The sequence below is a fragment of the Felis catus genome, chromosome E3 (assembly GCF_018350175.1).
Source record: "Felis catus isolate Fca126 chromosome E3, F.catus_Fca126_mat1.0, whole genome shotgun sequence".
In the NCBI taxonomy this organism is placed as follows: Eukaryota; Metazoa; Chordata; class Mammalia; order Carnivora; family Felidae; genus Felis; species Felis catus.
The window spans coordinates 22,584,966-22,598,777 of NC_058383.1; the positions used below are offsets into that span (position 1 = coordinate 22,584,966).

At 41.9% G+C, this 13,812-nt stretch overlaps 1 protein-coding gene across 2 annotated transcripts in view; it reads right to left on the reverse strand.

The window, feature by feature from the left end:
- DCTN5 (dynactin subunit 5) overlaps positions 1–13,812 on the reverse strand; it is a 30,364-nt gene that overhangs the window by 14,006 nt on the left and 2,546 nt on the right. For both annotated transcript variants that reach the window (XM_006942234.4, XM_003998763.6), the window contains exons 3-5: positions 9,615–9,733; positions 6,452–6,563; positions 1,833–1,935 (exon numbers count right to left, since the gene is read on the reverse strand). In XM_006942234.4, coding sequence (XP_006942296.1) covers positions 1,833–1,935; positions 6,452–6,563; positions 9,615–9,733 — 334 coding nt within the window. The remainder of the gene's footprint in view (positions 1–1,832; positions 1,936–6,451; positions 6,564–9,614; positions 9,734–13,812) is intronic.

The following is a 13,812-nucleotide window of genomic DNA, read 5'->3' on the forward strand; positions in this document are numbered from 1 at the left end:
CATGCAGTGGAGCCCTCCAAAAATGTGCCAGTCTTCCTGCAGCCCTACGCCTCTTTATTAAAGATGGATATTTCCAACAGCAGTATCTAGATAGTTAGCATGTTTGTGAAACTACTGCAAATGAACATGGGAAGCATCTTGTCACAGTGCAGACAGTACAGGATTCTAAATAAGGGGTCTCAAGTGCTAGTCAAGGCTTTCCCACAAACCAGCTCTGACCCTGTGGACACCCACACCTTTCTATTTCCCCCATCTACGCAATGATCTCTAAGGTCTCAGGCAGCTTGAATCCTCCATCAGAACCTCTAAAACACAGTGCTTATTTGGATTTCAAATATGAAGTGGTGCCTCCCTGCCTCTGCCATTGGTGTCCAAAGACCATAGTTGGTACTAAGGACCTTGAAAAAGTTAAAAGAGATCAAGATATTTCTCTGGCGGGGCGCCTGGGTGGCTCAGTCAGTTGAGCATCTGACTTCTGCTCAGGTCATGATATCACGGTTTGTGGGCTTGAGCCCCACATCGGGCTTTGCAGTGACACCATAACCTGCTTTGGATTCTGTCTCCCTCTCTCTCTGCCCCTCCCCTGCTCTCTCTCTGAACAATAAATAAACATTAAAAAAAAAAAAAGGGTATTTCTCTGGCAATATGCTTCTCACCTCAGAGCAGATACCTGTTTGACAATCAACCTAAAACAACTGTAAGGGTTGTTCTGATCTGTACTTGCTAAGAATGATTAAGCTTTTCCACAGTGGGAACCCCATAAGGGAGAATGACTCAGCAGGGCTCTCCTTCCTACTCTGCAAAGGCAAAAGTGCACCAAACAGCAGAATGGTCAATTTCTTCCCCAAAGAATCTGAGTGGATGATTCTGTACATCTTTGAAACTCACAGTCGATGGTCTAAGTAATGAGTTTTTTAATTGGAAAAACAACTAAACCACTCAGTGGTAGATCTCATATACTGTCAAATCTCTCTCTACATAGCATCATCCATCTGTGAATCTCTGGGGTGCCTCTGTACATGCTGCATGAGTTCAACCATATAAAACAACACAGAAAAGAGACTGTCTTGGACTGGGGGCAGGGGACATGAGGTTTTCTTCTTCCTTCTGTTTTCCAGTGTTTTCCAAGTTTTCTAGGATGAGAGTGTAGGACTTTTGTTTGCTCACATGTTTGGCCACTTGGAACTCTGAGCTCATGAGGGCTTTACCTGAGGGCATTCTGTCAGCCAAGGTCGAGATGGGATATATTTGCTCTTCTCGGGTGTCCTAGTGCTATCATTGGTCTTAGACTGTTTTATGTCAACTTTTCAGGTTGGACATTCCTTGGCAGTGTGGGAAGTACAAACCCCCAGCCAACATGAAGCCATAGTTAGAATTCTCTGGACAGACTTTTCTTTTTCCACCCAGAGCCCAGGCCAAGAGAGACTTGCGTCTTTGTGCCTTTTTCCTGTCTAGTAGCAGGTTTATTCTACATCAACTTTTTATTGAGAGCTCACCCTTCAGGAAGATCTCTCCACCATGCGTGAATGTAAGGCTTTATCACTGGTCCCCACAGCAGTATCAAACCCTAAACCACTCTATTATGAAGATGCATAAACCTAAACATGCTTATGGTATGGGTGTACTTTCCTCTTTGCTTGAAATTTCCTGGTGAACCCAATTACACATTTAAAAAGATACTGGTTACGTTTTAGATAGCATTTCAAGGGAATCTGTCACAGGAGAATCTTTTAAATGAGCTAGATCAACATATTGTCAGAGACAGAAGTTGCACCCATTATTTTTCTGACGGAAAAAGAACTTGAGCTTTGAATATCAACACCCAAGCTTACCTGGGCAGCCGGAGAAGACAGTGAATGGCGGCACCACAGTTTCTGGGGGTAAAACTGTGTTGTCAAGAATTTTGCAGCAATCTTTCAATACACACCGGCGCCCCTGAAATGAAAATCTTGTCACTAAGAAACAGATCAGGAAATGGAGTACAAGTTGTCCGATCTGCTGTGTAGAAAGCTATTTTGTATTTTCTCCATTCCTGATATCATACCACAGACAGGGACAATGGCAAGAGGTTTGGCCACAGTTCTCTACTTTGGGTGGCATTTGACAAGCAGGAGGAGGTAGGGGTGTTAGTGTGTGTGAGTGTGAGTGTGTGTGTGTGTGTGTGCACACGTGTGTGTGTGTGTGTGTGTGTGTGTGAACTCAGGGAGGGGGTATGCTAGGGACAGTTCAGGTTATCTTAAGCATTATAGACTGAAATTCAGTCTTCCAAGAATTGTACAATTTCCTTTCCTTTTTCTTTTTTTGTCATTTAGTGGACATCTATTATTTTGCTTGTCCAACATTTGTTCCCCTTTCTTCTGGTAACAGAACCTATATTGACCCTTGGTTACCACCCCCTGCCCATCACAGTCCCCTATCCTAACCCCAAACTCCAAGCCTGGCCATGGCAACTGGTTTAGGGAATGAGCCAGATCAGTCTGATGAATCTGAACATCAGGGCTTTTGCTGGGACTACTGGGAAAAGAAGCTCTTTCCAATGGAGTTTCTAGAGAACAGGACAGATGCCTGGACCAGCTGTCTTGTTTCCATAAGGGAAAAACCTGCCTGAAAGTCTCCTAGAGGAAAGCGGGAAAGAGAAGGAGACTAATTCTCATGACATCAGTTGAACCCCTGAAGCCATTTTGTGCACAGAATTAGGATCTACTTCTGTACTCTTGGTTCATATCAGCCAATATGTTCATTTTGAAGGTTTCAGCCAAGCCTTATGCCTGACTTTATCCACTGCCTTCACTTTTCAATTCTTCCATAACCCACAGCGTTTTGAGGGCAAGAAATAAGGTCTGGTAGATTCATCCGTTTCATGGGTTAAGGCAAAGGAGAGGCTTCTATATACAGATTAGCATTGTGCCTCAGACTACCTGCAAACTAAATGAAAGTTTTGGTCTTTATTGACTGCATTTGCATTACCAGGCCCTATGAGTTCACTTGTGTTTTGGTCAGTTGGTCTGATAAAGCACATTTGGCTGACAATGTGGAATTCTTAACTAAGAGGACAATGCTAATGTATCCGGATCTCAGATTTTACCAAAGGATATGAAAGCTATATAAAAAATTTCCCCATTACTAAACACCCAAATTGGACACCTAGGTGGCTCAGCTGGTTGAGCATCTGCTATCAGCTCAGGTTATGATCTCAGAGTTTGTGCTTTTAAGCCCTGCATCGGGCTTACTGCTGTCAGCACAGAGCCTGCTTCAGAGCTTCTATTCCCCTCTCTCTCTGTCCCTTCCCCACTGTGTGCTCTCTCTCAAATATACACAAAACATTAAAAATAAATAAATAAGTACCCAAATCATATGTATTTCCAGGAATTTCCAGGTAGATTGTCACATGAGTTTTTTAAAAAGCTTATACCTCTAAGTCTGAATTTTTTAAGTGACTGCTAAGCTATCTCTGGCTAGTGGACAATAGCCTAGGCAATACCTGACAATATCTGTAGCTCAGAAACAAGTTGCAACTGTAGCTCTTCGTTCACTCTTAGAAAGTTCTCTCCCATAATTGCCTCCTATTGGCAATTTCTTTTTTTTTTTTTTTTTATTTATTTTTGAGAGAGTATATACATGCATGCACAAGCAGGGGAGGGGCAAAGAGAGGGAGGGAGAGAGAGAATCCCAAGCAGGCTTCGTGCTGTCAGCATAGAGCCTGACGCAGGGCTCAATCTCACGAACCGTGAGATCATGATCTGAGCTGAAATCGAAAGCTGGATGCTTAACCAAATGAGCCACCCAGGCACCCCTAATGGCAATTTCAAAAATACAGCAGCCAGCCAGCTCCCCTGGTGATTTCCAAATGAACTCAAAGACATCCTACGGCACCTAAGCTCCTAATAATACAGACTAAGCACATGGGGCACTGAGTGAAATGAAACAGAATATGCTGCATCAGACATGCTACACTCACATATAGGGAATCTGCAGACAAAGGGTCCTAGGAAAAGAGCAATGTGAATAAAACTTTGCTCTGTGTATCACCAGCCACCACACCTGCTGTAGTAGGCACCTGCCGAGCCCACTAGTTAGCCATTCTGCTCACTCAGACAAATGATGCTTAATCAGCTCAGAGCATTCTGGGAAAACTGATCAATTAAATAGCAGCAAAAGTAAAAACGCCAGTACTTCTTAGGCATGAGTGGATTGGCAACAGATGAGGAGGTTAAAAGCTGAAACTACTTCTTTATTCTTTCGTGGTGAACTTTTCAAGGAGGAGTCAAGAACTACGTGTTACCACTATTACAGCTACCTTTATCTCCTTATACAAGTTATTTAGCATCTCTGAGCCTTGGTTTCCTCATCTGTGAAACAGGACATAAAACCAAACCTGCAGGGATGCTCTGAGGATTAGAGATAATAAATGCAAAGCTCACAGTACAATAACGATGCCTGTTAAGATTGCTTGTTAGTCTTTACCTGTAGGCATTCAGGCAGTTCTGATTGACATCTATACCTTCACACATCCAAACAAGAGTTAGAACACCAAATGGGTGCTAGAGGAAGGATCTGTGGCTCATGGGGTCAGCTGGACTCAAAGAATTCCTGCTAGCTCCGAGATTCTAGAATTCTAAAAGAATTTTTCTCTTGAGATTACTTGAGGATTTGTAAAGGCTCAGCAAATAAATACTGCCAATACCCAACAGTGACTATTTCATGAACTGATGTATCGAAAAGTGGCCTAAAAAGCAAAATACAGGACAAGAAGACTAGAATTCCCTAAGCATTGGGAAGAGCATCTGGATCTCAACATTTCAGATATTTTGCTCTGGGGATAAGGGACAGGACTAACACCTAGGCTACTATGAGGATGTCATCACTTTGCTGCAGAAAATGTCAGAAAAAATCCAGCTGTGGGGTGCCTGGGTGGCTCAGTCAGTTAAGTATCTGACTTTGGCTCAGGTCATGATCTCATGGTTTGTGAGTTTGAGCCCCGAGACAGCACAGAGCCTGCTTGGGATCCTCCCTTTCTCTTTGCTCCTCCCTGATTCACGCTCTCTCTCTCTCTCTCAAAGTAAATAAATAAACTTAAAAAAAGAAAAGAAAGAAAAAAAGAAAAAGAAAAATCTAACCATGGCTTAGAAAACCAACTCTTGTTGGACAGGATGAGTTTCACTATTTTCCCCCTTCAACATCATGCCAAACTAAAGACTCTCTGTCTCTGATACATACAAGGGGACTCCTTTGGAGGAGAATGGTTGGCAAAACAACAACTTCCCTTAATTATGACTAACCAAGTCAGATTTCCACAGTCATGTGGCTCCCACTACATGGACCATCTTTGCTTGTGGCTTGTGGAATGTGACTGCACGGTTTCAGGATGTATTTTTTAATTTGTTTATTTATTTATTTTGAGAGAGAGAGAGAGAGAGAGAGAGAGAGAGAGAGAGAGAGAGAGAGACATCATGAGCAGGGGAGGGACACAGAGAAAGAGAGAGGAGAGAGAATCCCAAGTAGGCTCATGCTATCAGCTCAGTTCAATTCACGTGGGAATCAAACTCATGAACCATGAGATCATGACCTGAGCCAAATCAAGAGTCAGACGCTTAACCAACCGAGCCACCCAGGAACCCCAGATTCAGCAAGTATTTTGATACTTGAGTCTTGTCCAGAGCAGAGAGCTGCCTCTGCATTATTGGGAACAGCCATTTAAAAACATGAAAAGTTCTTGGCTTTCCCAAGAATCTAGAATTTGGGTACAAATTTAAAATACAGGAAACACCTTCCCTAAACCTTAAGTCAGTTCAGCTCCAGTCATTAATATTCTCACCCAGGATGTTCCCCTAAATCCCAACTGAAATCAAGCTCTTCATCTATGAAATACTAAGAAATCCAAATCTGTAAAGCCACGGCTGGATGTAACAAGTGGATGCCAAGGCTCCTATGGACCAGGGTCCTACAGGTTCCACTGAGAAAGGGCCACTTGTACCCTGCACACCCATCACCCTGAACTACTTGCACTTTGCCTAATGTCATCCCCTTTGACCCACTAGACTGTACGTTCCTGGAGGTAAGGCAACAGGTAGGCCATAGAATCGGCATGGCTATTCATGCCGCCTGGGTTCGAATCCCAGCTCTACCACTTAATAGCCCTGTCAAATCCCCTAATATCTAAGGTCTTCAGGCTTCTCACTCACAAATAGGGATAATAATAGTACTATCACCCTTGGATGGTTATGAGGGTCAAATAAGATCATCAAAGGAAGGTTCAACATCATATAGAAGAGGTTTGGTAAAGTTTAGCCATGATTTTTAATGCCTAAAAAACTCCAAATCCAACAATAATTCCAGTAGGCCAGAAACTACTTCTACCCTCCTCGGTCACAAAAGTGGAGGCCCACTGATGTGAGGGATGTGAGCTTGAGGGGAAGGGAGGACATTTAGCCAGCCAAGACATCATACTCACAATCACACAGTTCTTGCCAACGTGAACGTAAGAGCCAATCTGAGCTGCGTTGACCACACAATCTTCCTCAATAAAGACATGGTCCCCGATATGTAAAGGAAAAAATGCAACACTAGAGAAGGAAAAGATGAACAAACAAAAAAAAGTCAAGGTGATGTGCTCTTGGTAGAGGTTTATAGAACTACAGACCATATTCTCAACTTTATCGTCTCGTCTTAATAAGACTGCTCCTAGTAAGGAAAGAACTCTCAGGCTAGGGGAATTCTATAATGTTGAAGATGAATGTGATTACTAGCTCAAAATCAGAAATATTAGACCAGGCAGTGTGCAAAGAAACAGCAAGGCAGAAGGAGCAAGACCTTCCAAGCTAAAAGAGCTGGCACCAAATGAATGAATGTTTTGCTCATTCCTGCCTCCTTGAAAATGCTCATAGGTCACATTTTCAGTAATCTGCTCTACAGGGCTTCAAGGAACTGACATCAGGTTTTGAGGATGTATTTTCTAGCATTCAGCATTCCAAACATTTGTATATTCACTGATTTTCCTGAATGCCTACTATATGCCAGACTCTACGCTAGGGAACTGGAGATATAATAGCAAGCAAAAGGTACATAACCCTGCCCACGAGGAGCTTGCAATCAAGAGAAGAGAGATTAAATAAATGATTATCTAAGTAATTAATTACAACTGTGATTAGTGCTGCAGACGAAAAGCACCAAGATATGAGAGTATACAATGAGAGTATATAACTACCTAAATTGGTAGTTTGGTAAAAGTTTAACTGAAAAGTGATACGTAAGCCAAGACTTGAAGGATGAGTAGGAGTCAGGAGGCTTTCTCCAGACTTCTGACATCATTCCCATTCTCTAGGATTCCTCAAATGTCATGGACAGTGGTTCTAGGATCGCATTTACAGGTAACTTCAATACACTGGGATATAAAATATTTGGACTGGAACTAAAATAAAGTAGTTGGATGCTCACTGGCTCTTTCTAGTCCTGTGTTCTATCTTGTCAGGAATATTTTATTGGAGATGGTATCTGTCCTCTGAGGACGTATAATTTATTTAAATCTTCCTTAATCCATTCGTATTTTTGATCTGCACCCCTTGTGTGACAATGAATTCCTTGATCTCATCACAGTCTACAGCAGAACCGTCATTTAATTTTAAATTAAAAATTCCAAGGATGCCTGGGTGGCTCAGTCAGTTAAGTGTCCAACTCTTGATCTCAGCTCAGGTCATGATCTCAGGGTTTGTGAGTTTGAGCCCTGTGTCGGGCTCTGTACTGACAGTGCAGAGCCTGCTTGGGATTCTCTCCCTCTCTCTCTGCCCCACTCCCACTCATGTTTTCTCTCTCTCTCAAAATATACAAACTTAAAAATTAATTAGTTAAAATTCCAAACCTGATATTCTTATCTGGTTCTATTTTCTATTATCTAGTTCTGGTATTGAGATATGTGGGACGGGAGTGGGGAGAATCCACACACACTCTCTCTTTTTTTTCATGTTTTTTATTTTGAGAGAGAGAGAGAGAGAACACACACAAGCAGGGGAGGGGCAGAGAGAGGAGAGAGAGAATCCCAAGCAGGTTCCATGCTCAGCACAGAGCCTGACATGAGGCTTGATCTCATGAATTGTGAGATCATGACCTGAGCCGAAATCAAGAGTTGGAAGCCCAACTGACTGAGACATCCAGGTGCCCCCAAACTCACTATTCATGTGTTGCTAGTTACACTTCTGTACTTATGTATTTCTCATGTGGACTATTCTCATTTATATATCCTTCCAATTCACCAATAAACCCCATGTTTATTATTTATGCTCGGTGCTTTCCTGGGACCATATCCAGCCCAGTAATGCCATTATCAGAAGGGAAAGTCAACAACTCCAACAGAGTACCTGTCACAGTATGGAACCACAAAAGGCTACCAAGAGGTATTCTAGTTTTCCCCCAATTGCCTTCTGAGCTAATGAGCAAATGTTTTCATGTGAATGACTTACAGACTCCCTGCTCTAATTCCTGTATGTAATGGAAAGTCTGGAGTCTGACCTCATTCTGAGGAATGCAGGATCATTTCTGCATGTTCCTAGGTATTACAGTCTCAGTTGGTTGCTCTGTTCTCTGTTCCTCCCTAACCATGTATGTCCTATGACAGGAGCGTGACATTATGCAGTGTCTATCACATTACACCATCATATTTTATAGTAGCCATCTATTTATGTAATTGTTTCTCCCACTAGGTTTTGAGAACTTTGAGGCAGGAATGCAATTTCACCCATTTTTACATACCCAGCTTGTATCCTAGTGACTGACATAAAAAAAGCACTCAGTAAATGCTTGCTGACTTAATGACATGCAGACGGTGCCACAGGTAGAAGCCAGGAGGAAAAAGAGGGAGAGGCAAAAACAAAAAGCAAAAAATAAACCAAAGCCCAAAACCAGCACATTAGGCATAGTGGACAGTTTTCCTGCCCTGTCCATGTCCTTTCTTGGGCAGTCCTTATTCTTGGGCCCACAGTGGGCCTGACCTGACCCTGCCCTCTGGGTCACAACTGTTAAGACAGGGGTGGAGCACTCAACTCAAGCTGAGCCAATCAGATTTCCTCTCCCAAGATTCTGGAAATAAGACCTAAAATCCTTGGTCAGTATCCACTGAAGCTTAAATGGAGAATAGATATAAGTTAGGGGCTGAGGCAGCAAGGTTGGCTTCATGAGAAATGGGGGAAGACAAAGCCAATGTACAAGAGAGGGGAGGGAAGCAGAAACACAGAGACAAGGACAAATAAGAAACAGTATAATCTCAGTAAGAGAGCGACAGACCAGTCATCGTGATTCTGTCTAGCTGTCCAGGCACAGGCTCTAGTCCCTTGTGAGGCCTGGCACCTTCTCCTATCCTGAGATTCCATTAAATATGCCCCTGTCTCTTTTGCCAGAATCCCCCTTGCTTTTTTTTCTAGGCTAAGTGGATTCTGTTTCTGGGAACCAACCAACAACTAAACTAAGACCACCACCACCAGAGTTGTGTTCATCAGAGTGAAGTCTTCTTTCATGTCCCAAACAATAGCACAGCCCTCCTCCTCACACCACACCTCAACACACGGAACACACCACCAGTAGCAGATTCTTGCTCAAGACCCAAACAAGGTAATTAAATTGCATACCCTTTGCTGAATTTCTTGAAAGGTGGCCTTATGACACTCCGGCTTTTCACAACGCAATGACGTCCAACTCTCACATTTGCCAGATCCCCTCGGATAATACAGTCGTTCATCACAATGGTCTACAAAACAAAGCACATTTAAAAAATAACTACCAGTACAGCTGAAAACACAACAGAAAAGAGTAGGTAGCAAGACACCTACTGAAGTTATGTTTTGATCTACTGAGTAACGTGTTCTGGCAAAAGGGATAACTTGTAAGGTAAAAAGAATGGCCTTCATAACACTGATTTAGTTGAAGAGGTTCCCAGTATATCCCACAAATAGGACTCACTGAATAAACAGACATTTGCTGAGAATATGGTATCCCCCGAGTTCACTTACCTATTCAGGTTCACTTGGTTCCACCTGTCCCCAAGCCTGACCTGCTACCTGCTCAGTGAAAGTCCAGGCTGCCCCTACCTTTGTCCGACCTCCCAATACTACTATCTTCAACTTCATGCTCCCACAGGTAGACCTACTGAGTTTCCGGTTCCTCTTCCCAATTCTAGACTCAGATGAAGTGCTACGCTGCAGGGTATATCCAGCTTCCCCAAAGATTGCCTGGATGGGCTGCAGGGTGGATAATGTAATCAGAAGTTTTTGGGGGGGGATTAATGCCCCATGCTTAGTAAAAAGTAGGCATTCTTGAAATGTCTTTTGAATAAATGAATAAATAGGGTAAAAAAAAAAAAAGTGCATATGGCTGTAGTTCTAGCCAAAAAAGTAAGCAAGGGACCAGGCCTTATGTATGCTGAGCACAGAAGCTTAGGCTTATATCCCTAGAGGATATAAGGAATCAATGAAAGTTTTTAAGTGGAGGATTAACACAGTGAATCTTTGGTTTAAAAATACTACTCTGAAAACAGCCTAGAATCTACATGGAGAGAGCAGGTAAGACTGGAGGAAAAGTGGCCCGTTAAATGACCACAGCGGATCAAGGTAAAATGAAAGAATGGGCCTCCTCTATGACAACAGCTGTGCATGAGAAAAAGAGAAATAAATTCAAGGTAGAGGAATCTGATCAAGCCTCCAGATCGACTAACTAAAGGGCAGAAAAGGGGCATAGAGACTGCATTCAACAACTTGTGCAAATAGAACTGGCCAAATCCAAAACTTGAAAATTCTACGGTACAGTGAGCCAGTTTCCTTAACATATAAGTAGCATGGGGAGAAAAAACAGGCTGGGGGAAAAGAACTATTACAGATTTAAAGGGCCCTGAGAGGGCATCTGGCTGGCTCAGTCGGTTGAGTGTCCGACTTTGGCACGGGTCATGATCTCACAGTTCGTGAGTTCAAGCCCCACATCGGGCTCTCTGCTTTCAGTGCAGAGTCTGGAGCCTGGTTTGGATCCTCTGTACCCCTCTCTCTCTGCCTCCCCTCTCCTGCCCCCACCCCCGCTCATGTTCTGTCTCAAAAATAAATAAACATTAGAAAAAAATAAAAAATAAAGGGCCCTGAGAAATATATCAACCAGAAGCAATGTGTACTTGACCTTATTTGGATCCTGATTTGAATAAACCAACTGTTAAAAGACGTATTAAGACACTAGAAAGACGGAACATGGACCGAGGATTAGATGATATTAGGAAATTACTGGCTTCTTAAAAAATATAATAAGGGTACTCTACTTATTTTTAAAGTTTTTAAATCTCAGTAATACATATTGAAATATTTATGAGTGATATAATACAATGTGTGCAATTTGCTTTAAAAATACCCAGCCCCTCACCTTGGTCAAAATAGGTATGGGTTTACAGGACAGGTAAAGATGAAACAGAATGTCAGAATATTGCTAATTGCAGAAGCTGGTGAATGAACATATGGAGATTCATTATATGTTCTCTCCACTTTTGCACATGTCTGCAAGTTCCATAATAATACTGTTCATCTATAAAAAGTATCGAGCTATAAGTCCACTAACGAACACAACATGGATAAATCTCAAAAACATTATGCTGAATGAAAGAAGCCTGACGACAGAGTACATGATTGCCATTATAAGAAACTCTACAAAATGAAAAGCTAATCTATATTAGTTTTACACCAGTGGTTACCTGGAGCCAAGGGTAGGAGGAGGACTGACTACAGAGGGGTCCAAGGAAAATGAGGGTGATGGAACATTTTACACCTTAATTGTAGTAGTGGCTGCATAGGTGTATGCATCAGTCAAAACATGTCAAACTACACACTTAAAATGGGCACACTTTATTATATGTAAATTATACCTCAATAAAGATAATTTTTCCTTTATTTTATTGTTTTTTTCTAAATATAATTTATTGTCAAGTTAGCTAACATACAGTGTATACAGTGTGTTCTTGGCTTCAGGAGTAGATTCCCATGATTCATTGCTTACTTATAACACCCAGTGCTCATCACAACAAGTGTCCTCCTCAATGCCCATCACCCATTTTCCCCTCCCCATCATCAACCCTCAGTTTGTTCTCTGTATTTAAGAGTCTCCTATGGTTGGGGTGCCTGGATGGCTCAGTTGGTTGAGCATCCAACTTTGGCTCAGGTCATGATCTCAGAGCTTGTGAGTTCGAGCCCCGCATCGGGCTCTGTGCTGACAGCTCAGAGCCTGGAGCCTGCTTCAGATTCTGTCTCTCCCTCTCTCTGCCCTTCCCCAGCTCACACTCTTGTCTCTCTCTCTCTCCCTATCAAAAACAAATAAACATTATAAAAAAAAAAAAAAGAGTCTCTTATGGTTTGCCTCCCTCTCTGTTTGAAACTACCTTTTTCCCCTTCCCTTCCCCCATGATCTTTTGTTAAGTTTCTCAAATTCCACATAGGAGTGAAAACATATGTCTTTCTCTGACTGACTTATTTCACTTAGCATAATACCCTGCAGTCCCATCCACATTGTTGCAAATGGCAAGATTTCATTCTTTCTCATTACCAAGTATATATAAACATCTTCTTTATCCATTCATCAGTTGACAGACATTTGGGTTCTAATAAAGATAATTTTTAAAATGTTCCATTATATGGGGGTGCCTGGGTAGCTCTGTCAGTTAAGCATCTGACTCTTGCCTTCAGCTCAGATTGTGGTCCTAGGGTCACGGGATTGAGGGATCAAGCCCCATGTTGGGGTTCGCTTAAGATTCTCTCTCTCTCTCCCCCTCTGCCCCTCTCCTCTGCTTGTTCGCACTCTCTCTCTCAAAATAAAATAAATTAAAATTAACCCCCCCCCCCACATTTCCAGTTTCTTTTGAGAAAATCAGAGCTCTGGAAATATAGGCCTATATTCCCACATGGCAACAACCACCTTGAGCTTAACTAGGACCCAGATTCTCCACTTTACCAGGCCCCGCCACTGTTGTTGGCACCCAGTCTTCTTTAGTCATCTGATCTCTATCTACCCCGGCAGAAACTATGACACCTGATATAAGGGCTTAGGAAAATAGAAATTTCAAAATTCTGAAAGGGACAAAACAAAAAACTAGAAACAAAATAACTAATAGGACAGGGGATAAATGGAATTGTACACAGCAGTGAAAATACACAAACCACAGTAAATCTTAGAAACAGAACTGAGAACAATGGTACTTAGTGAGTGTGATATGTGTTCCCTATTGTGATTATTCTAATGACTGAGTTTTAAAAAAGTAAGTAACAGAAAGCCAAGTAAAGCTAAACTATCTACATATGTATATATGTATATAGTTTACACAGATGTAAACATATATATATGTATACGTATATGTATGTATTAATTTACATCCTATAATATGGATGAGTCTTGACATTATGCTGAGTGAATAAGCTAGACAAAAAAAGGACAAATATTATATGAATCTACTTATATGACATATCTAGAAAAGGCAAATCCACAGAGACACAAAGTGGATTGAGGTTATTAGAGATGGGGAGTGAGGAGGGAACTGGGGATTATTCCTCAATGGATACAGAGCTTCTGTACGAGTGATGAAAGTGTTGGAAATAGATAGTGGTGATGGTTGCACAGTGGTTGTACATATCACATTTTATTTTTTTTTCAACATATGAAGTTTATTGTCAAATTGGTTTCCATACAACACCCAGTGCTCATCCCAAAAGGTGCTCTCCTCAATACCCATCACCCACCCTCCCAACATATCACATTTTAAAAAACAAACTTTCCATACAAAATCACAGAAAATGTCCTGAAATTAGCTAA